Below are 25380 nucleotides of genomic sequence, written 5' to 3' on the forward strand. Positions count from 1 at the left end.
ACAAGGCAACCGCTGCTTTGAAATAATTCAGAAATAAATCACGGTTGGCTTATTTTGAAAGACGTAAACCTCCTTGTACGAGAAAGAGCAGCTCTTGGGAAGAGGGGCTGCTAAGACAGGGACTGGAGCCCATTTTGAAATCAACCATAGCGTGTCCAATGGCTGCATCTGAAATAGGCTTCCTGTGTGTAGACGCTGTATTTGGAAATCTTGATCTTGCCACTCACTGGTGCTGCAGCTCTCCCAAACACTTCCTACACCTCCCGCAATATCGACACAACAAATTAAGGCTGACAAAATTGACCTCAGCGCGGAGCCAGTGCAGTCGGTAGAACAGGTCTCTTTTTCATGTACAGCTGCACTGCACATTACAAGAGACTTTTCTGTGGCAGATGGCCTGGCAGCCCTGCTCCAGAGAAAAAGGCATTAGTGGCTCCCAGACTGTTGCGCTTTCCAGCTCTGAGCCAAGGGAGCTGGAAGGAGAATCCTGATTCATTTACTGTGCGGTTCCATTGGGGATTGCAGAACCTTAAGCTGTTGTTTTCCTCCCTTCGATTTGCCCAGCACCAGCCGGATCAGACTCGACCTTCCCCACAGGGACGTCTGCCATCCAGCGCAGTTAGTGGTGGGGAAGGAGAACACGCCAAAGAGGCTTCTCCTCACGCTCATCTTCCTCACCCTGAATTCTCTCCCCAGACTCCAGGGCAGAGCTCTCAAGAAAAAGACTCCCTGCAGCAAAGCCCTGGGGGGGACTCTGAGATGGCCCCTGTCCTGCAGCCTGTCCCACCTGGCCATTGTTCTGCACTGTCTGTGAGGTCACCACTTCCCACCTCCTTGAACCAATCAGTGACTGCTCTGCAAAAAGCCCTTGTGATGTCACTGCCACACCCACCCCTTGAATTCTGGGGCCCAGAGGTGTGTCACTGTGGAGTGAAGGGCACAACTCTGTCCCAGTACATAAAGGGAGAGGGACATGGATGGTTCTTAGCCAGGAGAGTTAGAGAGGGGAGCTCATATGCTGGGTGCCCCTAGTCTCTGTGTGCCAGAGGTGTGTGGTGCAATGGAAAACGTTCTGGCCTTCTAAGCTGTCGTGATCACCTTGAGCTGAAGCTCATTACCAAAGAGATTGTCTTGTTAGTCTTTAAAGTGCTGCATTTGTGCGGTTTTGTGCTGTGTGGTTACCTTGAGTTAAGGCCAATCATCCAAAGCGTGTGAGTTCAAATGCTGCCAGACTCACTTTGGTGTGCATTACCCGTTGGGAGGGCTGGTGAAGGTGGCAGAGCAGGGACTTCAGACAGCCGGGACCTACACTTCAGAGACCTCAGATCTGTTTTCTCTTGTCTTATGCCACAACTGAGTGAGGCAGCTTCTGCTGCAGGGAATCTCCTCCATGGGACAGCTGCCCCTTTCCCCAGCATGGCAGCCCCACTGCCAGGAACCCCTGCTGCATTTCCTGACCCCCCGCCCCCGGTGAGAGCTTTCACAGTCCCTTTTCTCAGCACACACCCCCACCAGGAGATTCTGGGGCTCCCTCTCCTTTGCTGCCCCTCATCTCTGCTGTTGCACCTCCACCTGTGGTGTCTCTCCATGGGGCACAGCCCCCCATCACCATGGAGCCCTGACACAGGAGAGCAGCTCCCCTATATCTGGAGATGGGTGTCCAGTATTTGCCACAGAGCATTTGACGAAGGCTTTTGACTTGGTCAGCAGGGATGGTCTGTTCAAACTGCTGCACAAGACAGGCTGTCCTCCACGGTTACTCCAGATGATCCAGTCGTTCCACGAAAACATGAGAGGAACCATCCAATATGACGGCGCATTATCGGATGCTTTCAGAATCAGGAGCGGTGTCAAACAAGGATGCGTGCTTGCTCTGACATTGTTCGGGATCTTCTTCACACTCCTTCTGAAGCATGCCTTTGGATCTTCAACAGAGGGCATCTTGCTGCACACAGGATCTGATGGGAAACTGTTTAACCTTGCAAGGCTGAGAGCTAAGACTAAGGTGCGAGAAGTCCTCATCAGAGACATGCTGTTCGCAGACGATGCTGCTGTAGTGTCTCACACAGAAGACCAGCTTCAAAAACTGCTGGATCGGTTTTCCAAAGCGTGCAAGGACTTTGGGCTTACCATCAGCCTAAAGAAGACAAATGTACTTGGTCAAGATGTTGCTGAATCCCCATCAATCAGCATTGACAAGTATACGTTAGAGGTTGTCCACGAGTACGTTTACCTCGGGTCCACCATCACTAACACCCTGTCGTTGGACACTGAGCTGAACAGGAGGATCGGAAAAGCGGCCACAACTCTGTCCAGACTCAGCAAGAGAGTGTGGAATAACAACAAGCTGTACACTCACACCAAAATGCAAGTCTACAGAGCCTGCATCCTCATCACCCTCCTTTATGGCAGCAAGACTTGGACCCTGTATGACCGCCAGGAAAAGAGGCTGAACTTCTTCCACTTGCGCTGCCTCAGGCGCATCCTTGGAATATCATGGAAGGACAGAGTGACCAACACTGCCGTCCTCGAGCAAGCTGGAATCCCAACCATGCACACCCCCCTCAAGCAGCGTCGGCTCCGCTGGCTTGGCCACGTCCACAGGATGAACGATGGAAGGATTCCAAAAGACATGCTGTATGGTGAGCTAGCCTCTGGCAAAAGAGCCCCCGGACGCCCCCAGTTGTGCTACAAAGATGTCTGCAAGAGAGACCTCAAAGAGGTAGACATCGAGCTGGACAACTGGGAAGAACTAGCAGATGACCGCGGCAGATGGAGGCAGGGGTTACACAAGGGCCTTCAGAAGGGCGAGTTGAAGATCAGACAGCTAGCGAAGGAGAAGCGAGCACACAGAAAGCACAATAAGGACTTGCCAGACACCCACTACATCTGCAAGAGATGCAGCAAGGACTGTCACTCTCGTGTGGGTCTTTATAGTCACAATAGATGCTGTAAATGAAGTCTTACATTGAAACTTTAAAGGGCGCGATCCATAGTCTGTGCAGACTGAAGGATGCCTACTGCTGCTGCTGCTTGGGCCAATGCATGGGGCTCTGCTGCTGGGAACTGTCAGTGACTTTTCTGAGATGTGTTGGTCCTTTCTGTAGCCCCCACTGTGGGAGGGCTTTGCCTGGTCCTGGGCTGGGTTCTTTTCTGGGGCTTCCAGAAGCTCTGCCCCTGCCAGTTGAATGTTTCTTGGTCACAGACACAGGCTTCGTCCTGTGCCTGGGGTGGGCCCTGACACTGCTGGACGAGTGTGATGAAGCCAAAGTGCTGTGAGCTCAGTCTGAACCAAGTGGCCTTTGTGTGTTAGATTCCTGAGCCCCCTGGCTTTGGGCCTGGTTCTCCTGCCCAGCACAGGCCACTGTGAGCAGGGCCCTGCATATCTGTGATGTACAGTACCCTTGTGTGTTCAATGGGAACAGAACCCTGAGCTTTGCAGGCTGGGAACTGATCTCCGCTGAAGGATCGGTTTGCTCAGTGCTGGTACATTGGCAGAGGAAAATGATAAGTGTTTAAATCTATTTCAAACATCCAGGGAAAACCCCAAATGGACTGGAGATGAAGATCTATTTCCCTTAAGACAACCATCTGTGAAGGAGCACCTGGGACTTTTTCAGCTGCAGTCAAATGCTCCACCACGAACCTGTACTCTATACCAGTGGAAAACGGAGAAAGTTTGGTTATGCTGTAGAGGCAAGTGTGATGGAGTGGGAGGAGTGCATGTGTGAGACTCAGGCTGGATGTGTGTGAGAGAAGCAGAGCAGCTCCCAGCAACTAAGGATGACCCTGGGGCTATAACCTAGGCTGGCAGGTAACACCTCTGCCCTGAACAAAGAGGAGGGAAGAGCTGATCTGGCTTTGAATCGGAGGGGGCAGTTAGAAGCTGGAGGGGAGAGGGAGCTTGAAGCCAGCCAGCCGGGCAAGGGGGAAGCTACACCTCAGAGAGGAACCCCTCAGGCTTCTTTCCCTAGGATGAGATGGAATGACTTTCTCTGATTGCTGCACTGACTCTTCTGTGAGAAACTGGACCTCTGTCACCTAATAAACTTCCTACTCTACCTGCTGAGTGAGAGTCACTCCTGCCTACGGCCAGGGTGCAGTGCATGGGGACCCCTGAACCCCATCACAGCAACTCTACGTTTCTCAGAAGGAATGCATGTATGCCAGTATCAATAGCCAAGGTAAGCAGGGTGCCAACCTCCAAAGAATCACAGGTGCCCAGAAATTGTTTATCTGCAGGTCCCATGGCGTAATGGCAGTGTTCAGAGCTCTGCATTCTGCAATCTGATTTCAAATCTGTGGGTTTTGCTATAAATCTCTGTCCCTCCAAGGCCTTTCTTCTCCACAGGTACACCTGAGTTGGAGCTTTTTCCTCCTAGTGGATGAGTGAGGCCCTCTGGAGCTCCATCAACAGTATTTTAACTTTAGGGGAACCTCACAGAAAATGGCCTACATTCCCTAACTGCTTCAAAGCCCTCCCTGTGGACCAAGCACAAATCTCGTGCTGCATTTTGTTGGCTGGAAAAATATGCAAGGGGTTGTGGACTTTGTTGTCACTCCACCATTTCCTGTTTGTCAGACCTCTTTCCCTTTTTCAGCCACCCACTTGCCTGGCCACTCTTTCCTCATCCAGCAGCTTAAAGCTGGAAACTAAGAAAAGCGAGTCCTTAAAGGCTTCTCGGCCCACCACCTCAAAGGGTGTCTCAAGTGGGGAGAGGCAATCTCACATCTCAGGGAAGATGAGCGAGCTCAGCAACTTCTGAGTTGGCTGCTTCTTATTGCCTCAAAGAGAAGAAATCAACAGCATACAGGCACCTAAGTGCAGCAAAGGGGACAGCTACTGTTGGTGGATGTTTTTTGTTTCACTAATTACAAAAGTGTTCCCATGTCTCATTGAAAGGTACTGCAGGCTGTCTGATTGCTGGCAGTCGCAGGGGCAGGGAATGCCCGGCTCCAGGCCAGCCATAGAAGCAGGAACACATGCCAGGACACAAATGACATACTGTGTTTTTTGCTGATTTCAGCTTGGAAAGTTCTGTGATTACCAGTGCACCAGAGAATCTCGGCTGTGTTCCTCTGAGCCTCCCCTGCAATGCCATCCACCAGTGTGGCATTTGCTGCGACACCTGGATTGGCCAACCTGGAGAAAGTGGTGGTGAGAGGGCCTCAGAGCTGCCTTTCACTCGCTCGGCGGGTTGAGCAGTGGACTTTTGGGAACACTCAGCAAGATCTGTGAAGTTGCCTGGATCATAATGGGCACAATGGGGTCTTTTTTCCTCCCCTTGTTGAGGAAGAGCAAGAGAAGAAAGGAAGAGCACGCTAGCGCCTTGGTGTCCCAGAAGGGCTGACAACATCCTTTCCAGGAGCATTTGCCAGCAGTAAGGCACCAAGCAGTCAGTAATTGCTCTCTGGCCAAAGTTCAGAAAAGCTCTGCTGAAGCTTGGGATTGAACCAAGGACCTTTAGATCTTCAGTCTAACGCTCTCCCAACTGAGCTACTTCAGCAGCTGTTCATGAGGTTTTCAGGTCATCACCTCAATATTGGAGATGTTTTTCTCAGCTATTGCTGTGATAGCAAGTGTCCTTGGGAGGCAGGAGGAACGTTGGCAGCTTCCTGAGTCAGAAGATTCTGTAGGTGTTTGTCTCTGTCGGAGGGGTTGGAGCAAATGCGGTTATATCTTAATGCTGGGCTGTAGACAATGGATTGTGTGGTGTGTCTGGGATGGAAGCTGGAGGTATGAAGGTAGGCGTATTGGAGATGTTTTTCTCCAATCACAAGGCCTTTTACAGAAGATACTTTACCTACAGCCTGAGTCTCACACATGCACCCACCCGCCCCCACACTATCACAATCTGTTTCATTTTTTCACCCCCCCATGTGTTACCTGTGGGGGCGCTGAGTGGGTGGGGGAGGGGGCAATGTGTGTGTGTGATGGGAGGCAAGGTCAGGAGCATGGACTTGAAGGCTTTGCCCTCACTGATGTCACTGGCTGGGAATCACAGAGCTATCTTTGCCCCTCAGCCAAAAGAAGCTGTGCCAGGCAAGTGCCCCTGCCCTATCCCACATGTTCAGTCCCAGCCAGACCCAGCCAAAGCCTGCTCCTGAACCTGCCTCCCATCGGTCCCTCACAGACTGACCTGGCAGAGAAGGGGCCAATCCAGCTGGAGCTGCTGTGCTAACAGAGCAGCTGGAAAGGAGCAGAGCATGACAGGAGGAGACACAAAGGCTGCAGACCCTGCCCATGGCCCTGCTCTGGACCCACCCAGCAGGGACACATGGGCTGAGCTGTGCTGCTCCCAGGGCAGGGCACCACAGTCCCCTGCTCACCCCAGGAAGCAGCTCTGCAGGGGACATGAGTGATCATAGCCCTGTTGGGCCAAACCTGCCCATCCCGTGTCCCCGGCCAGCCAGTGAGTGGCAGAAAGGTTCCTGGCAGGGTTGAAGTTGGGACATATGAAAAAGTTCCAGGCACGTTGGGTGAGGTGCCGAGTGGTGAAGGGGATGGACGGCTAATCCATTGTGCTCTGCAGGGTTTGAATTAGTGTGATGGGGTTCTGGGGTCCCCCAAGCTCTGCACCCTGTCCGCAGGCAGGAGAGTCTCTCACTTAGCAGGAGAACAGCGGGTTTATTAGCCGACAGGACACAGCATTGTACAGAGGAGTCAGTGCAGCAGGCAGAGACAGCCAGTCCCATCCATGTTGGGGAGAGGAGGCCCCGAGGGGCCCCCAGAGCCAGGGCCTTGCCCCCTCCTTTGTGTCTCTCTCCCTCAGCCCAGACTCACTGCTTCCAAGTCCCAGTTCCAATTCAAACCCCTCAGGTTCCACCTTCTCCTTTGTCTGCAGTACAAAGGTGTTACCTGGTTGTCAGGGTTACGCTCAGCAGGAGCCCCCCACACCCTCTCTGAGCCACACACACACACAGGTATCCCCCACTCCATCACAGTTGGGTGAGGTGCCGAGTGGTGAAGGTGATGGACGGCTAATCCATTGTGCTCTGCAGGGCTTGAATCCCATCCTCACTGAACCTTTATAGGCACCATCCTGCTGAGCTTTGTTGAGTTCCAGTCCTATTGTGTGATGCTATTTCTAGCACAGCTGAGCCTGCTGCCTCCCAGCGCCTGTGCTGGGCAGACTCCAAGCACAGGCCAACACTGTTGTTCACTAGTGTGGGGTGTCTCTGCAGAGGCAGGTCTGGGGCAGGAGAGGGCCAGGAGACAATACACACTGTGAATGGGATTCCCCAGTGCTCAGTGGCCCAGGCCTTAATGCTGAGCCCTTGGCTGCATAGACCTGTGGGTCCGGTCTCAGCGTCTCACTCAGGTCTATGCTGGAAGGGAGTTTAGCCCATGAAAACAGCCCAAGGGCAGGGAAGTGTTTCCCTGGACTCTCTGGCATATCAGTGGGTCTGGCTGCGTTGGAGCCCGGGGGCTCAGGAGCCTCACACAGAAATGCCCTTGGTGCAGGCTGACACACCTAGGCCGTGTCACACTCAGCCAGCAGCAACAGGGACTGACCCAGGCCCAGGAACAAGCCTGTGGCTCTGAGCAGTAAATAGTCACCAGGCAGGGGGCAGAGCTGGGCAGAGGGCCAGGCAGAGTCCTACCACAGAGGGAGGTGCAGAAAGGACCAATGCAGCAGAGAAACAAAGAAACATAACTGCCGAGTCTCACACATTGGCTCAGAGCTACCGAAGCAAGATACGAGTGAGCCAGGCTGATGCCAGCCCCACAGCCATGGGTCAGCAATTCGCCCTGAGACTGAAGGGGAGAGAGGTCCCGGGAGTGACTCCTTCCCCCAAAAGGCTCATTTGTGAGTTTACCTCTGGGCATCCAGAGGGAACAGACCCCTTGGGGCACAGCCCATGCACAGCACAGTTTAGTAAGCATGAAAGGAAGCACAAAAATCTACCCCACGAGCCCCAGTTTGAACTCTTATTGCCAGAGACAACGACATCTCCACTGCGGCTGCTCTCAGAAAATGGAGCATCCACCAAAATGCTCGCAAGTGGCAGAGTTGTGCAGTTGACGCAACCAGCCCTGTTGCATGTATCTCACCTGCATGGGGCTTTAAACCAAGTACATTGCACGTGTGAAGCAAATATAACAGCCACAAAGCTACAGAAGTTCTATGTGGGTTGGGTTCCCCTCCCATTACGTCCATCCACAAGTCACTGCTTACCCTGGCCCACGTGGGGAGCCCTTCAAAGGCTCAGCTGCCAGAGCAGAGGATGGCAGCTGCACCCAGGAACTGTGACTCCAGCTTTAAGAGTATCATGACCAGTAATCCCTATCACCTTCCTCTGTGTGTCAGTGTGATCTGGGATAAAAAGCAGCCGAGAGAGACGGCAGGGGAAGGTTAGGATGTGCTAAAAGCCATCTTTTTGGAATACTGTGTCACAGCCCCCTTTTATTGAAAACATGCTGACATTTTCACTAGGTATGACATATGAGGCTTTTTAAAACTTCCTATGTACTCTTGGTGTAAACTGTTCTGAAACTCAGGAAATGTCAAGAGAGGTTGATGCTCGCGTAAGGTGCCTTTTGTAGGTAGTGTGGCCGAGCGGTCTAAGGCGCTGGATTTAGGCTCCAGTCTCATTGGAGGTGTGGGTTCAAATCCCACCACTGTCATCTCTTTATGAACTGGAAGATGGATAGAAAGCTGCATTGATGGCCAGACCCCAACTGTTGCAACTGACATCTCTGTTTGGAGATGGGTTTCAAGTATCATGTCCTCATGATCAGTTCTCTGTCTTGCAAGGTTCAACATCTTTATTGAAAAGCTGGATGAGGGGCAGGACTACACCCTTAGCAAATTTGCAGATGACCCTAAACGAGGGGAAGAGGTAGATCTGCTGGAGGGTAGGGATAGGCTCCTGAGTGACTTGGATAAATTGCAGGGTGGGGTCAAAAGAAATGTGATGAGGATCAATAAGGACAAATGGGCTGTGGCCACATTTGGCCAAAACCTCAAAATAGCCATGCTAATGGCCAGCTACTCTGCTGATAGGAATAGGGGGATTTCAAAGTCTGCGGGGTCCTTTGGAAACCTGCCTGTGCACCAAAAGGAGATGATGCCAACACCCAACCCCATTGGATGACTTCACCGTAGTTGCCAACACAACAAGATATTGCATCAGGAACTGGATTTGAGAGAAGGTCTGCCAGATCCAAACGACCACCTGTCGAGACTAGAGACCATGTTATGTCGTATTTACAGTGTTTTCGATGTAGGATTTCTGCCAACAGTATAGTGGCTTATTCCATATTTGTTGCTGTAGTTAGATCAGTTTTATTTTAAAATGAAGAGGGCTTCTCAAGAGGGGAGGGAATGTGGTGCTTTAGGTGTAAGACTGCTTGTAACTACTAGAACTGCGAATCCAGGCTGCTGGCAGTCTGGAAACACAGAGAACATGAAGAAGAAGTTAGAAGATTCGCAGGGGCCTTACAGAGAGCTACAAAATGGTGCAGCAGCTTTGTCAAGAGGTCTCACTTTTGGAAATAAAGTGTGTGGAAGTTTGTTAGCGCCTTGCTTGTACGGTACCACAGGCTGGTGGGAGCAGGTCCCTCACAATCCTGGGTGTCCCTGAGGAGCGTCACACTCAGCTTAGAAGATTGAAAAGCTGAGTTCCCTTGTCCCTGCTCTGCCCTGTTCGTGTGCAAAAGGACACTTGCCTCCTCTGTCTGCCTCCACATCAGCTCCAGTAGCTCCGCACCACAGCAGTGGTTCACAATCCGTGACCTGTTTGCAGCTCATTCAGCACCCACTTGTGACATCCTCACAAACACACAGGTAGTATTGGACACAGCCCACATTATGCACTGTGGTTTCATATGCAGCCTACAGTAGTGAACAAGTTGAGAACCATTGTGCTCGAGATGCTCAGAAGAGCCAAGTTTGGGTTAAAATTCCCCTCTGGCTGGTTCACCACCCATTCAGCCCAGCCCAGACTCTGGGAATGGGAAAGAAAGTAACTTCTGGAGGACATGAAATACCCTCAACAAGTTCAGCAGCTCCAGATCAACCAAGAGATTATCAGAGTGAGAATCGGGTGCCAGATAGAGGGGTCTGTAACTGTACCCGCTGAGCCCCAGGGGAGGGAAACCAGCATTCGTTGCTTCTGTGAACTCCAGCACAGACAGAGAACTGCTGCCTGGTTCTTCTTTCCCCTGCAAGTTGTGTAGGGACAGAGGTCATCAATGGCCTTGGAAAGAAGCTGTAACATTTGTAAGTTCTCCTTGGTTGTTTACACAGCTTTTCATTCCTGTGCTGGCTAAAGTAGGGCCAGCCAGCCAGTCAGCTGCTCTGGGACTGTCATTAGGGCTGCAGGGAGTTGCCTCATCAGAGACCGAGGCTTCATTACTTGCTTGCCAGAGGGTGGTCTGGAGGGTTGTTACTCATTTAAACCCTGACAGTCTGACATTGGGATTTCTGAGTGCCCCAGAACACACCTTACTGTCTCCTCTTCACTAGCAAGTAGCCCCTTTTTGCTTTTTTGTCACATGGCTGGCAGTGTGAAGAGGCACAGCTAGTAGAAGTGCATGTACGGTCCCCCGCCCCGCTCATGAACTCTCTGCAGGGAGACACCAGCTAATCTCCTGCTTCTCAGAAATTTTCTTCTTCCTGTAAAGAATGTGCCAACAGGAGCTTTGTACTGCTGAAGGATTTGGGGAATGTGTCCTCAAATGTAAAGGTGCGCCCATGTAATGCCTTGAAAACAAAGCCTGATGGGAGCAAGTGAAGCAAAGCGTTTTCCTCTCTTGTAAATAGCTTGTTGTTGGAAAGTCACATTTTATGACTTTACCCAATGTAAGAACTGAGGAATCTCACCAGTGCTTGAAGTTGTTGTGGGCTACAGGGCGCTCATGACTGCTGTGTAAGATATGGATTACAGAGGGATCCCTTCATGGAAACATTATGAAGTGAGAAAGGGTAGGACTAGTGGTTGATTCAGCTTGCTGGAAGCCTTTGGGCTATACAGCGGTAAAACTGGTTTGACTATTTCTTCCTCCCGCTGTTAGAAGGTTGACCTAAAAATGGGTCAATAACTATTCTGCTAGAATTCATCCTGGTGAATACGGAGATGCTGTACCTCGATGCAGAGCTGAATGCCACTGTGAACTGAAATCCCCTATGAGCTGGTAGCTGAAGCCCTGGAGTGCTTCAAACACAGGGTTCTGTCTATTGCAAAACCCACAAGACAGGAGAGGGACATCTGGTGTGAGAAGCAGCCAGCAGGTGTGAGCGGCGGGTGGGCAGCTGGCAGGGGAAGCAGAACACCAGTCCAGCACAAAGGTTGCATTACCTCCAGTTCAGTGAGGGAATGCAGCAAGGGCCACGTCTACACTAGCCTGTTCCTTTCGGAAGGGGCATGGTAATGAGTGAGGTCGGAAGATGATAATGAGGTGATGCCATCAACGTGCAGTGCCTCATAAGCATAATGGAGCACAAGGAGATTGAAAAGTGCCACTTTCGAATCTTGTACCATTTGTTTGGGGGGGCGGGGCCTGTCGAAAGAACCACCTATTATTCAAATGTCCCTTCTTCCTGTTTCGTTTTATGAAGGGGCGAGTGTAGACAAGTCGAAAGTGATGTGTCAGGGAGTGCAGGGACTGGGAAGACTTGGAAGTGGGGCATTTGAAGTGGATAGGGAGAAAGCTTGGGTGTGTGGATTGGCTCTTTCCAGTATAGGACGGCTGAGCCTGAGAGGCAAAGGGCACGGCTCCATCTACTTGAGCTGGGATACTTACTTGAGGCTTGGTTGTGAACTCTGGGTGTGGTATTTTCCCCAGCTTATGCCATATGACTTTTCTGCCTCTTTCATTAAAAGCTTATTTTCTACACTCAGACTCTGTGCTTGTGAGTGGGGAAGCATTGCCCCTGCGAGGCACCCAGGGCTGTGCAAATTTCCCAGGCTTCTGGGTGGGGGCTCCAGCCGGTTCTATGTGAAATGGATGAAAAGGGACCCCTCAATGTTGAAACAGACCCTGGTTGCTGCCGACTCATTCTGACAAAAGGCTTACATTACACAGCTGTAGACCCTCTTATCAGACTGAGCTCCTTCATGAGTCCCTCAGTAAATCAAAGGGGTGACTATCCTCCAGTCTCTTTCATAGAGTACTAGAAGTGGAAGGGACCTCACGAGGTCAACAAGCCCAGTTCCCTGCACGTTTCCTCGCACAGAGTCCCCAAATGTCAATCAAAACTCCAGTAGCTGAGATTTATTCCCCACAAAAAGATCAGTTGCATGTGTTTCGAGGTGATATTGGTGCAGGAGTCCAGAACTGTTACAAGAGAAAGAAAAGAGAAATTCCGGTCTAATTCCTAAAAGTGCTCATGCTGAGCCAGATTGGAAGGTTTCCCTTCCTCACAACTTCTAGCAGTTTGTGCTTCCTGGGATGCTTTTCTGATTAGGCCACGTCAAAGGCTTCTTTGTCTTTCCAATATTGTTGCTGCCTTCATTGTAGGTACAGGAGGAGAGGAGAAATGATCATGACAATGTCCCTTTCTTTACACGCTCCTCTGGGTGCCAGAAAGATCCTCGGTGTGTCTCAGAGCCAAGCAGCTCATGGTGTCCAGCCCATTGAGCAGCTGCCTTTCATGGCCATTGTGAACCTGTCACCTACATGTCCCTCCCTAGTGAATGACCAGGGATGGTAACTTAACATCTAGCTGGGTGTGGGTCACTGCTTTGTTGCTACTGCAGAGTTAGTCTCTGGGCGTTTCTCAGATTCTGAACAAAGAAAGAACAAACACAAAGAAAGAGCAAATGTTTTGTCTTCCAAGGTAAGAAACATACGTTTTTGAGAGAGAAATTTATCCCTTATTGCTTCTACCTACCTGAGTGGCCTAATGGATAAGGCGTGGGCCTCTGAAGCCAAGGATTCTGCGTGCAAATCCTAGCTGGGGTAAAGCCCTTTTTCCTGACTGTCAATCTCAAGATAAATGAAAATGTGGGCTTTTAAAATCAGACAGGGTCACTTCAGCAATTGTGCATCACTGGTGCTCTTGAAGTGCCTGAGGTTGACTTCATGTGAATGAGTTGCTGTATATTCATATCACTGCCTCATTTGTATCTGTCATGGGGTTCAGGCTTCCTCAAGCTCTGCACCCCATCTGCAGGCAGGAGTGACTCTTACTCAGCAGGAGAACAGCAGGTTTATTAGCTGACAGGACACAGCATCTTACAGAAGAGTCAGTACAGCAGGCAGAGGCAGCCAGTCCAATCCATGCTGGTGAGAGGAGGCCCTGAGGGCCCCCAGAACTGGGGCCTTGCCCCCTCCTTTGTCTCTCTCCCTCCCAGCCCAGACTAACTGCTTCCCACCTCCCAGTTTCAATTTAAACTCCTTGGGCCCGACCTCCCCCTTTGTCTGCAGTACAAAGGTGTTACCTGGTTGCCAACTTACCCCCAGCAGGAGCCCCACACCCTCTGTGAGCCACTCACATAAACACACACACATACCCGCCACATCACAGCATCTTCTGAAGTGGCGCACTCCCACAGCCCCTGCAAAAGAGAGGCTAAAGTGGCCCCACATCCTGCATGTATCAGACAGAAGTTGGGCTGTGGAGAAGGAGAAAGGGGTTGCTTGAGAAGAAGCAGATCCTGAAAATAGGCCACTGTGGGAAAGGAAGAGACTCAAAGCTGTGGGTACCCAAAAGGCTCCTGTTACCACCTGCCTTCAGCCTGAGGAGACTGATGGAGTGAGCTCTCTCCTGCTGGCAGCACAAACACTCTCCTGTTCCTTCCCTGGGCTTTGCCGTTCCTCTGCATGCAAGTGACAGACACTCTCTTTTGAGTCATTGATCTTCAGACCCCTGCAGGACAAACCCGGCTTCCCCAGCTCCTTTTCCTCCCCACGTCCAGAGTGGTTTTACAAATGGAGTTTAATTAAACTTTCTCTCTCTGGAACAAAAAAAGCAGTAAAGTAGCACTTTAAAGACTAACAAAATAATTTATTAGGTGAGCTTTCGTGGGACAGACCCACTTCTTCAGACCAGAGCCATAGCAGAACTCACTCAATATTTAAGGCACAGAGAACCAAAAATAGTCATCAAGGTTGACAAATCAGAAAAAAATCATTATCAACGTCGGCAAATCAGAGAGAAGGTGGCGGAACGAGGGGGGAGTCAAGAATTAGATGAAGCCAAGTATGCAAAAGAGCCCCTAGAGTATCTCAGAAAATTTGCATCCTGAGTCAAACCACATGTTAATGTGTCGAATTTGAATATGAAAGAGTTCATCACGAGCATGGAAATTCTTTCCCAGAACAACCATTCCCATTGCATGGAGCACCAGTGCTCCACAGAGCAGCCTGGGAATGACTGGCTGAGAATCAGCACACGGGATCATTTCCAGGGCAGAAGGCAATATGCCGCCTCTGTGATAGACCCAACCTGGAAAGCAGCGTATGGAAACTGGAAACACAGAAATGATCCAGGCGCACGGACAGTACAGACAGAATGCCTGTCCACACTGGAGCTGGGGACAGGAGCTGGCTGGCTTATGTCGGTGCACAGCAGCAGCCTGGAGCTGTTTGCTGCCTTTTGACTCTGTGCAGATGAGAAAGGACAACTTGTTTCCAGCCTCAGCGGAGGGTGGGGAGAAAAGAAGAGCTCTGCAAAGACAAGGGCCAAGTTATCCCTCCCACCCACCCCATATGCTGTGGCTGGAAGCAGCTCCTGTCCCTTTCCTCCCACACACATTACAAAAATTGCTGCTGGGCACATTCTGATGGGAACCCTGACAAAAATCTGGGCTGGGCGTGTGACCCTGCAGGCTGCGTTCTGCTGGAATCCAACTGAACTTGCTCAAACTTGAGGAATTTTACAGGTGTCCCGTATTCAGCAAACGGAAACATGGTCACTCTCGGGAAAGTGCTGCCTTGGATTGTGGAAGAGACTCCTTGACAAGAACCCAACCTTGTCTCTTGCAACCGTGTAAGATCTTCTCCAGCTGTAGCGGGGCTGGGTACAGGCACCTGACCCATTGTCATTGCCTCTACAAATACACGTCTACATCCTTAGCCGTGCACAGCTTTGCCCTCCACTTTGGAGCCAAAATCAACAACCCACAGAACTCTACTGCAAAGTCCTGGCCTCCATCTACATAATCTTACAGTCCTTCACCCAGTCCCACTTTCTCCCTCTTCTGCGTACAGCACCTCAGACAGCTGTGGAAAGTGGATCATCATTGCAGTGACTCCTCGGTCAGGGCATGGTCACCACAGCGGTGTTGCCCTTCTGCACAGGAAGGCAGCCAGAACTTGATTGGCCCTGCACCAAAACATGAGGAAGTAACAAACCAAACCAAACCGACCAACCTGCTCACCAGAGAGGAGGAGTAACAAATACACAAATAAGGTCTGGCTTACTGGAGGGCTTTCTGTTTTGTCACCTGATAGCAGCAGAGTTATATCCCCGGATGCATCATTCCATAACCCCAGCTGTGAGCAGGCAGGGAACTCAGGGCTCTGACTAGTGAAGCTCTCACAGAGCAGAGGCAGGGAGGGACCATGGCTGCCTTGAATCTCTGCAGCGTTCTGGTGACTGGGGCCAATCAAGGAATTGGCCTGGAACTTGTCAAGCAGCTTCTGGGGAACTCCAACTCACCGGAGTGCGTCTTTGCCACCTGTCAGGACCCAGCAGGGGAGCGAATGCAGGTGAGATTACGGGGAGAGGGGGTGGAGTTAGCAGTAGCTGGAGGGGGAAGCAGAAGCTGCCCAAGGGGCTTCCAGTGTTGCAGCACTTGGGGCTGAGACCCACACAATGGAGCAGCCAATGACTGCAGACCCTGATCCAGCTCGAGGATGCGGAGCTGCACCCCAAACCCTCTACACCTGACAGCTCAGGTCCCAGAGCAGTGAGGATGTGGCAGCACTGGCTGAGCCTGGGGCAACTACCCAGGGGCTGTGGACCGGCTCACCCAGCATAGGTGAATAATGACTATAGCACAACTATACCCAGTCCCACCAGCCTCCAGGGAGCCCAATTCATGAGTCTGACACCTCCCTTGTCTGCCACTGCCTCAGGCCCTCTGTCTTCTCAGCTCTGCTCCCACACCCAGCCTGGGGAACTGCAGGTTCTGAGTAACTTCAGGGTCAGGGCACCTGCTCCTTCCACAGCTGACAAAATCCTTGCTCACAACCAGCTCATGAGAGCTTGTGACACTGTCAACCCCCAGCTGCTGGGAGGGGACTTCCCTTACCTCCCCTGGGGGAACTGCCCTCCAACCCCTTCCTCCCACTCCCCATTAGTGATGGGGAAGTGATTTGTGTCCCAGACTCCATCGCACTCAGTTAGACAATGGCACTGGAAATGCTCAGGGGCAATTAGAAGCCTCCTACTGCTGCAGAACCCAGGGCAGGTTGTTGCACAAGGAGGCTTGGTGGAGAAAAGCAGTTAAGACATTGACTTGGTTCCCAGGGTCAGTGGGGATCTGGATTCTGCCCAGCCTGGCACTGGACGTGGGCCCAATGTCAATAACCATTTACTTTGTTCTTTTTCAGGAATTGCGGAAGCTGGAGGCCAAACATCCGAACCTGGTGATCATTGCGCTGGGTGGGTGCCCGGCTCCAGGCCCAGAGCTGATGTTCCATTTCCCTGCAGCATGTTCTTCCTGTTCCTATCCCCCTCTGCATCCCCCCTCCCAGGTTCACCCAATCCCAGTGAGGAGAACAGGACCAGAGTCATTAATTGCTGAGAGCCCATTGACACCTTCCCCAGCCCCACAGGAGGCAGGTGTGAGTGGAAATTCTGGCAGGGTTGGTTGGCTCTGGAGAGGCTGGAAAGCCCCAGGACCACCATGTGGCAGGTTCCTCCTGTGAGAGTCACACATGGGCAGCTCTGTCTGGCATTCCCACCTCTGGGATGGAGCCCTGCAAGTCCAGCTGGGGACTTCTCTCACCTACAATGCATCACAAGCAATTCTAAATCATCCACTTCCTTTGTCTAAGTGAGATCAATGCCACACGTATGAACTAATCACTAACTCCAGCACATTTCCATTTTCTGGGCTACTCAGATTGTCCAAGGAACTGATCATAATTGTCTCTCTGAACTAGCTTTTCCTCTTGTTGCTCCAGCACAACTCCCCATGCCTGGACCCAGCAGCACTCCCCACCCCCCAACTCCCTTCCCCAACCCCCCTCCCACCTCTGAGCCCAATGGAAGAAGCCCTCTGGCCCAGGGGGCCGTGCTGTGGTGGGGGTGACATCGGAGAGGGGGAATCATGCTCTTGACCCCCTGCTCTGTCGCTGTAGATGTCACAGACCCAGCCAGCATCAAGGCGGCGGCAGCCAGAGTTGAGACACACCTGAAAGGCTCCGGGCTGAATCTGCTGATAAACAACGCTGGGATAGTGAAGTTGAACACACTGGAGTCAGAGACACCAGAGGACATGGCCCTGGTGTACGCGACCAACGTGACGGGGCCCTTGCTGGTGAGCCAGGTAAGGGCCCTGACAGAGAGCACATGGACAAATGCACCAGGGTTTGACGGCGCTTGGGCCAGGAATCCTCCCTTCCCTGGGATTGGGTCACTGGATCAATATGGGGCCTTGGCTGCGAGCACAAAGGCTGCAGCTGCATCATGGAACTTGAACCTCTCAGAAAGAAAACCTCACCCCCAGATCCCTGCATGGCCCTGGCTCTGCACCCACAGAGCTTCAGTCCCTCACTTTTCAGCACCCAGAGCGTCAGAGCAAGGACAGTGCGATGCACGAGGCCCCAGTTTCCTCATACAAGAGACTCCCTGTCCCCCTCATCCCACCATTATGTGTCGGGTTAAGTGGCCTCTCCCCACACCCCTCAGATGGGGCCCTGGCAGCAGAGAGGCACCTGTCTCCTCCAGGGCCGAGGGTGACTGCAGCCTGCAGCTGCAAGATGCTCTCTGGATGCCTGGGCTGAGGCTCGTGGACACAGGGCCAGTCAGGAACTACGGCCCTTCGAACTGTGAGGACAGAAACGTGTCCTTTCTCCTGACAGACAGTCCCCAGTGGGATGAGCAGCAGGAAGGGGCTGTCAGGGCTGTTCTCCTCCTTTACCAAAGGCACCGAGTGCTTGTGAGCATCTCTCTGAAGCCCCTGGACCCCCTGGGCAGCCCATGAGGCTCACAAATGGGGGTCTGGGTCCGAGCGCTGGCAGGTGTCTGGGTGAAGGAGGGGCCACTGGTGCCTGCTGCACCCCATGCCCTGCCCCCACTCAGCCTCTTCCCCTGATGCCCCACCCACACTGCACCCACACTCAGCCCCACCCCCACTTCATCCCCAGCCTGAGGGAATTTTTGAGTCACTCGCACCAGGAACTGGCACTAACTCGACAGCCCAGAAAATGAGCTTCCCCGTGTGTTCACTGCAAACCCATCTCAGTGCTGGGTGCTCAGCAGAGTGATGGCCCCCGGCTGGGCTCACCTCGGCTGCCTTGCGAGCAGCAGCCCTGCTGACCCTGCGTGTGGGGGAGCACAAGGGGCTGGGGGGGGCAGGACAGGCTCGGAGGGCTCCAAGCTGGGTGGGTCTGTCACTGGCCTGTGTACAGAGACCAAGTGTGGCACAGACCGGGGAGTCAGGGCTTGTGTGGCCAGAGGCCGGGGGGTTCAGGCACCTGCTCCGGAGCCAGCACAGACCAGTTAGCTTCACGCCAAGGGCAGCTGGTGGGGAGATGCCTCAGAGCAGGGGAAAGAGATTCTTCCAACCCCGGCAGGGCTGTGGGGAGGCTCTGTGCCCTCCCTGGTCCTCATCCTTCCACTCCTCTCCCCACACGCCCTGGCTCCTGGCCAAGCCACAGGCTGTAGCCAAGCTGAGCATGTTGGAACTTCTTGAACTAAAGGATAGGCAGGTGGGGAAGCAGCATCTGGCCTGAGTCACTAACCCTCGGTGCTCCTGGCGAGGACACAGTGGGGGTCCCCACAGGTGTCCACATGACTCTTCCTCTGCCCTGGCTCTGGCTCTCAGCTTTGCCTTGGCAAAGCCTCTTTGCTGAATAGCCACAGCTGAGCCACAGTGAGACCCATGTGGGCAGCTGTGGGGAACTGCAGACCCCTCATCTGCCCTGGATGGGGACTCTGAAGGCAGGGACATGAGCTGGGGATCACTGTTGGCCCCTACAGGGCATGAGTAGGATCCACAGCTCTGCACAGCTGCCTGGGTGGGGCTCCTGCTTCTGACCTGGCTGGGGGACAGTCATCAGGGGGAATAGCGGAGACACATCCCGTTCTGGAGACCTGCCTCACGAGCATGATGCTGGTTCCTTTTCTGACCCAATGGCTGCTCTGCTCTCCCCTCTGCCCAGGCCTTCCTGCCCTTGCTGAAGCAGGCTGCCCAGGGAAGCCCCCAGACAGGGCTGAGCTGCAGCAAGGCGGCCATCATCAACATCTCCAGCGAGGGTGGCTCCATCCAGAATGTCTGTGGCTGGCGTACGGTCCAAATCATCTCCTATCGCTGCAGCAAGGTACAGGGCACACCCAGCAGGGCCTGACTGCTGCCTGGGTTTGCTACTTGGACAATTCCCTGTCAGTCGGTGTCTTCCACTTGTTCCCCATCCTACTGCCACCACTCCAGCCTCCAGCGCTGTGTTGGGCAGGGCTGGCAGTTGTTTGTCTGCCTGCAATTCACTTGGGCTTTAGATCAGAGTTCCCATCCGGTGAGGAACTTTCTGTTTTGCTTGTATCCCGCCAGAGAAATCCCCACGCAGTGATGCTCAGGTTGGACATATCCCATTTAGAGACCATCCCCAGTTGAGGTCCAGGGCACCAGATCGTCACTGTGCCTGCCAGCGTTGTGGAGGAACCCAAAGGAGCATCGATGTCCCGGTCCCACTTTCCCATATCGGCCCAGGCCTTGCATAACCAAGAGCAGCTTAAGCACAGCTCTCAGGTGTGCTCACCTGTCACATTGAGATGCCACCTGTCATCATTGAGAACATGAGAGAGAGCAGCTCAGAGTAGCATTTTCTTCTCATGAGTATGTCCTGAAAGCTGAGTGCTTGGGCAGCCATCCTGGAGAAACTGAAATGCTGCCCAGCTGGTTAGCAGAGCACCAGCAGCAGGCAGCTTGTGTTTTTGTTGGTGATGTCCATCCACACATAAATCAGGATACATAACATTTATTCTGCACATGGAAAGATGAAATTAAAAGGAGCGCTGCTCTCGCCCCTTTGTCCATGTGTCCCGTCCCTTCCTTCAGGAGTGTGGGTCATTTCCTACAGGGCTCATTCCCTCCCCCACACTCTGCTGTCTCTGCTCATGGCACCTCGTCCTCAGGCTGCTCTGAACATGCTCACCAAGTGCCAGGCCTTGGGGTACGGCGGAGACGGGATCCTGAGTGTCGCTGTCCATCCTGGCTGGGTGCAGACAGACATGGGGAATTCCAGCTCCGTCCAGGTTGGTTCCTCGCTGGGAGAGGCCAGTGGTAGCCATATGTTGGAACAGATGTTCGTTGTAGGGTTAATGGTTATGCTGGAACCTGTCCTGCCCTGCACGAAGGGATCGTGTCCCACTCAGATGCCCTCAGGGATTCAGTGCTGTGCCCCGGGCTTCCAGCCTCCTGCTGGTGCTTGCTTAGTTCCTCAAGCTGCTGGCATCCCAGAGTGAAGGTGAGCAGAGCTGCTGCTGTGGGGAGCCGGAGACGGGGAGTTGGTTGTCACGGGCACCAGCTCACAGGTACTTGTATTGGGGGTCATATCTGTGATCTCCATCCAGTACCCTCATGTACCCCAAAGCCCAAGTCCCAGCCTGGACCCTGGATCCCTTCTGCACGTCACTCCCAAACAAGAGCCTAAAGCCACTCCAGCACCCCAGCCCAGAGCCTGGACCCCCCATCCTCACACCCACCCCCGGTCCTGAGCACCTTCCACACCCACAGCTCCCTTCTGGCAACACAAATCCCTCATTTCTAGCACCTCCCTAAAGCCCGAACTCCCAGGCAGAGCCCTCACACTACTGCACCCCAACCCTCAGCCCCAGCCAGGAGCCCCCCCCCTGCCCCAGACCCCTTGGCCATGCTCCCACCGCAGGAATTGTGCTTTGTGCACCAGGGTGAAGGGAAGGTGTCACACAACAGCTGCGTGTTGCACGTCCCTCTGCCTTGGGACACATAAGAACATTTGTGCCACTCAGGGCAGGCAAAGGTCAAGGGGACTCCAGCTGGGCCCCTGGTGTCCTGGATCACTCCCAGAGCAGCTCCCCCGACTCACTCTGCTCTCCCCCCAGCAGGCCCCACTGGCGGTGGAGGCGAGTGTCCGAGGGATGCTGCACGTGCTCTCCACGCTCTGCGAGAAGCAGAACGGGGCCTTTGTGAACTGGGAAGGGGAAGTTCTTCCCTGGTGAGATGTTCCCAGCCCTGCTCCAGGAGCCCCAGGTCAGACTGTTCCAGTGACCACACCCTCAGCCCTGCCTGTGTCCTCAATAAACCCACTGAGCGAATGCAGCAGCCCTGACTAAGCCTGGCCTGCTCTGTCCTCTCCTGGAAGCCACCGGCTGCACCCAGGTGCAGCTGCCTTTGGTTCCTCTCCCCACAGCCAAAGCCTAGACTTGGCCTGGGTGGGAGGAGCTGGTGGTGGCAGTCAGGGGTGGGGAAAACAAGCAGGACCTCGCTGCTTCAGGGAAGAGGCCCAGGGAGACCCAATGGGCACTAACACCCCTTCTCCCACTCTCGTGCCGTGTATTGAATTAGCCACCCTGCGCTATCCCGGCTGATGCTACCTGACCTGAGCCAAGAAGCCCCTGCCCCCAAGGCAGCCCAGAAGGCGCTGGGATGGGGTGGCCATGAGCCTCTGGTTACACTGGGTCTCTCTCTTCATGTGTCTGTCACACAGGAGGATTCTCTGGGCACAGCTGAGAGAGCCAGACCAGGGCACGTTGCTAACACTAGGTGTGGAAGTGTGGGCCAGGGACATGTGCCCCCTCTGGGGTGGAGAAGGACACCAGACCCCTTCAACCCTCGGCACTGCCTGGTTCTGAGCAGGCAGCACTGTCCATAGGACTGAGGCCACTTTAACAAGGCTGCAGGTGGGCAGCATATGGGCCCAGGCCCAAGGGCAGGGTTGGCTGTAGCCCAAACAGGCAGTCAAGGTAGAAGCCCCGGCCCTAAGTCAGGGCAGGGCTGCAGTTCATTAGTCAGGCTCAGCTCCGACAGCTGGGCAGAGCACACACAGTCTGCGTAGGAGCCCTGGGGCAGGGCTGGGTCACCTTTCCTCAGGCTCAGCATCTTGTTAGCAGGGCTGAGCAGTCCAAACAATATACCGGCCCTGGCCCTGGGGCAGAGCGGGGCAGCAGGTAATGAGGCTCAGCGCTGAGTTGCTGGGCTGAGCCCATGAAGAGTATACGAGGTCGAACCGCGGGGCAGGGCTGAGGGGTTCACACAGTGTACCAGGGGGTTTCCCTGAAGCAGGGTAGAGCAGCAAGTGCACCCCAAAGGCACTGCAGGTTGGGAGAGTCAAAGCAGAGGGGGAGGGGGCGCAGGCACACCCACTCCTCTCTGCCCCAGCCCAAGGCCTGAACCACAGCTCACGCTACAGCTGATCTCTGGGGATCCCCCAAAACACACTGACATGGGCTCTGGGGGCACAGTCCCCAGGCTGCTTCCGACCTCCCCCTGCCTTGGCTCACAGCCCCACTCCAGCTTGTCTGGGAGATCGGGCAGCTCTATGTTCCCTGGGTAAGTAACCGCCAGCAGGTCCAGAAATTCGGGCATGTCCACATCATTGGGTAGTGGACTGACAGAAGGGCTGTAGGCTCAGGTTGGTCTGGGGCTCCTGGGTAGCTGGCAGCCAGCAGGCTCCCAAACTGGGGCAGGTCCAGGATGCCTATGGAGGTGGCAGCCGACAGGCTCCCAGACTGGGGCAGATCCAGGATGTGACCGTACCAAACACCGGGAGCTTTGGGGGTAATGGCCATGGATGCAGGCAGCACACGGATCCTCTAGCCCGTTCACTACGGAGCAGCTTGGAACCAGAGCAGGCAGGGAATCTGCTTTATGCCCGCTGTGCTGCTCAGTGGAAACCGCCTGACATATTCACCTCCAGGCTGTTTGTACCCCAAAAATGCAGGTTCCACAGCGACTCCCTGGAGAAGGGCTTAAGACCTTCTCCACACACTCCCAAGCCCCTCTCCAAGACCTGTCCCAATGTGCAAGGGGCTGCTTTGTCCCTTGCTGCTGAACCAGCTCTCTGGCTGAATCAGCTGAACCCCACCCACTCAGGTCCTCTGGGCCTTGGTGCACACTGCAGCCTTCGGTTTTAATGTCTGCCTGCCCACATTATAGCTGGGGACAGGAGGTGGCCGGCTTATGCTGGTGGCCAGCAGCAGCCTAGAAGTGTGAGCTGCCTTTTGACTCTGTGCGGGCAAGAAAGGACAACTTGTTTTCAGCCACAGAGGAGGATGGGGAGCAAAGAAGAGCTCTGCAAAGACATGGGCCAAGTCATCCCTCCCACACATCCCATTCGCTGTGGCTGGAAGCAGCTCCTGTCCCTTTCCTCCCACACACATTACAAAAACTGTGTCTGGGCACATTCTGATGGGAACCCTGACAGAAATCTGGGGTGGGCGTGTGACCCTGCAGGCTGCGTTCTGCTGGAATCCAACTGAACTTGCTCAAACTTGAGAAATTTTACAAGGTGTCCCGTATTCAGCAAATGGAAATATGGTCATTCTAAGGAAAGTGCTGCCTTGGATTTTGGAAAAGACCCCTTGCCGAGAACCCGACCTTGCCTCGTGCAACAGTGTAAGATCTTCTCCAGCTCTAGCAGGACTGGGTACAGGCACCTGACTGATTGTCATCACCTCTACAAATGCACATCTACATCCTTAGCCATTCAGAGGCTTGCCCTCTACTTTGGTGCCAAAATTAACAAGCCATAGAACTCTACAGCAAAATCCTGACCTCCAACCACACGCTGCTCCAGTCTTTCACCCACTCCCATTTTCTTCCGCCTCTTCATACTGCACCACTGACAGCTGTGGAATGGGGATCATGATTGCAGTGACTCCTCGCTCAGGGGATGATCAGTACAAGGGTGTTGCCCTCCTGCACAGTAAGGCAGCCAACACTTGAATGGTTCTGCACCAAAATTTTAGTAACTAGCAACCAAACCAACCCACCTGCTCAACAAGACAGGAGGGGTAACTTAGAGACAAATAAGGTCTGGCTTATTCCTTCTATTCCTTTCTAGTCACCTGATCGCAGCAGAGTTATTTCCCTGCAGATATCCTTACACTAACTAACTAACTAATCAGGGTGAAGGTCATGCATCACAACACAGCTGTGTTTTGCACACCCCGCTGCCTTGGGACACACAAGAAAATTCATGCCACTCAGGGGAGGGACAGTTGAAGGGAAGTCCAGCTTGGCCAAGGGCTCAACTTGATCCTGTCTCTGGGCCCCTGGGATGCTCCCAGAGCCAGCTCCCTCACGTCACTCTGCTTCCCCCCCCGCCCCGGCAGGCCCCAGTGATGGTGGAGGCGAGTGTCAGAGGGATGCTGCACGTGCTCTCCACACTCTGCAAGAAGGACAATGGAGGCTTTGTGAACTGGGAAGGGAAATTTCTTCCCTGGTGAGATGTTCCCAGCCCTCCGCCAAGATCCCTGCTGTCAGCTGTACCTCTGGCCTCAATAAACCCACTGAGCTAACACAGGAGCCCTGATTGAGCCTGGCCTGGTCTGTCCTGTCCTGGAAGCCACCGGCTGTGCCTGGGTGGAGCTGCCACGTGACCATTGGTTCCTCCCTCCACAGCCAAAGATCAGAGTTGGTCTGTGAGGCAGGAGCTTTGGGTGGCCAGCTGGGAGGGGGTGGCTGAGAGTGAGGAAAACACCCAGGACCTCACTGCTTCACGGAAGAAGCCAAGGGTGAGGTCACAGGCAATGACACCCCTTCTCCCACACTTGTGCAGTATATTGAATTAGCCACCCTGAGTTATACAGGCCAATGCTACCTAACCTGGGCCAAGAAGCCCCTGACCTAGAGGCAGCCCAGGGGGCACAGGGAGAGGGAAGCCAGGAGCCTCTGGATACACTGGGTGTCTCTCTTCATCAGTCTGTCATACAGGAGGATTGTCTGGGCACAGCTGAGAAAGCCAAACCAGGGCAAATTGCTAACTCAGTGTGTCCAGGTGTGGGCCAGGGTGTGCCCCAACTGGGGTGGAGCAGGCCACAAGACCTCTCCAACTCTCAGCCCTGCCTTGATCTGGGCAGGCAGCAGTCCCCAAAGGGCCCAGTCCTCCTTAACTGGGCTGCAGGTGGGCAGAATATGGGCCCTGGCCCTGAGGCAGGATTGTCCACATCTCACATAGGCAGTCAAGGTGTGAGCCCCAGCCCTAGGTAAGGTCTGGGCCGCAGTTCATTAGTCAGGCTCAGCCCCTACAGCAGGGCACGGCACACACAGTCTGTGTAG

The 25380-nt window shown here is 53.7% G+C and overlaps 1 protein-coding gene and 2 non-coding genes across 4 annotated transcripts; 2 read left to right on the forward strand and 1 right to left on the reverse strand.

Moving 5' to 3' along the window:
* Positions 1 to 5434: 5434 nt before the first annotated feature.
* On the reverse strand, positions 5435 to 5507 carry TRNAF-GAA (transfer RNA phenylalanine (anticodon GAA)). Its single transcript has one exon. It is a non-coding gene; the product is annotated as a tRNA-Phe (tRNA).
* Positions 5508 to 8547: 3040 nt separating this feature from the next.
* Positions 8548 to 8629, forward strand: TRNAL-UAG (transfer RNA leucine (anticodon UAG)). Its single transcript has one exon. It is a non-coding gene; the product is annotated as a tRNA-Leu (tRNA).
* A 6885-nt stretch (positions 8630 to 15514) lies between these two features.
* Positions 15515 to 21344, forward strand: LOC142005129 (C-signal-like). 2 transcript variants are annotated; one of them, XM_074982819.1, is made up of 6 exons: positions 15515 to 15661; positions 16508 to 16559; positions 17261 to 17448; positions 19286 to 19444; positions 20256 to 20375; positions 21207 to 21344. In XM_074982819.1, the coding sequence occupies exons 1-6, from the start codon at positions 15515 to 15517 to the stop codon at positions 21318 to 21320; spliced, it is 780 nt and encodes a 259-aa protein (XP_074838920.1). In that variant the 3' UTR covers positions 21321 to 21344. The 2 variants fall into 2 exon arrangements, 1 of the variants encoding a protein (XP_074838920.1); XR_012643079.1 differs by lacking the exons at positions 15515 to 15661; positions 16508 to 16559; positions 17261 to 17448; positions 19286 to 19444 and having other exon boundaries at positions 20257 to 20375; positions 21204 to 21259.
* Positions 21345 to 25380: the final 4036 nt, after the last annotated feature.

This window comes from Carettochelys insculpta, chromosome 33 (assembly GCF_033958435.1).
Source record: "Carettochelys insculpta isolate YL-2023 chromosome 33, ASM3395843v1, whole genome shotgun sequence".
Lineage (NCBI taxonomy): Eukaryota > Metazoa > Chordata > Testudines > Carettochelyidae > Carettochelys > Carettochelys insculpta.

What these genes read in the sequence shown, in the direction of transcription:
- LOC142005129 (XM_074982819.1), top strand. Translation starts at nt 15,515, where the DNA reads ATGGCTGCCTTGAATCTCTGCAGCGTTCTGGTGACTGGGGCCAATCAA. An exon ending in GGCCCTTGCTGGTGAGCCAG is followed by an intron (nt 17,449 to 19,285) that starts GTAAGGGCCCTG and finishes CCCTCTGCCCAG; the next exon opens with GCCTTCCTGCCCTTGCTGAA. An exon ending in TCTCCTATCGCTGCAGCAAG is followed by an intron (nt 19,445 to 20,255) that starts GTACAGGGCACA and finishes CCTCGTCCTCAG; the next exon opens with GCTGCTCTGAACATGCTCAC.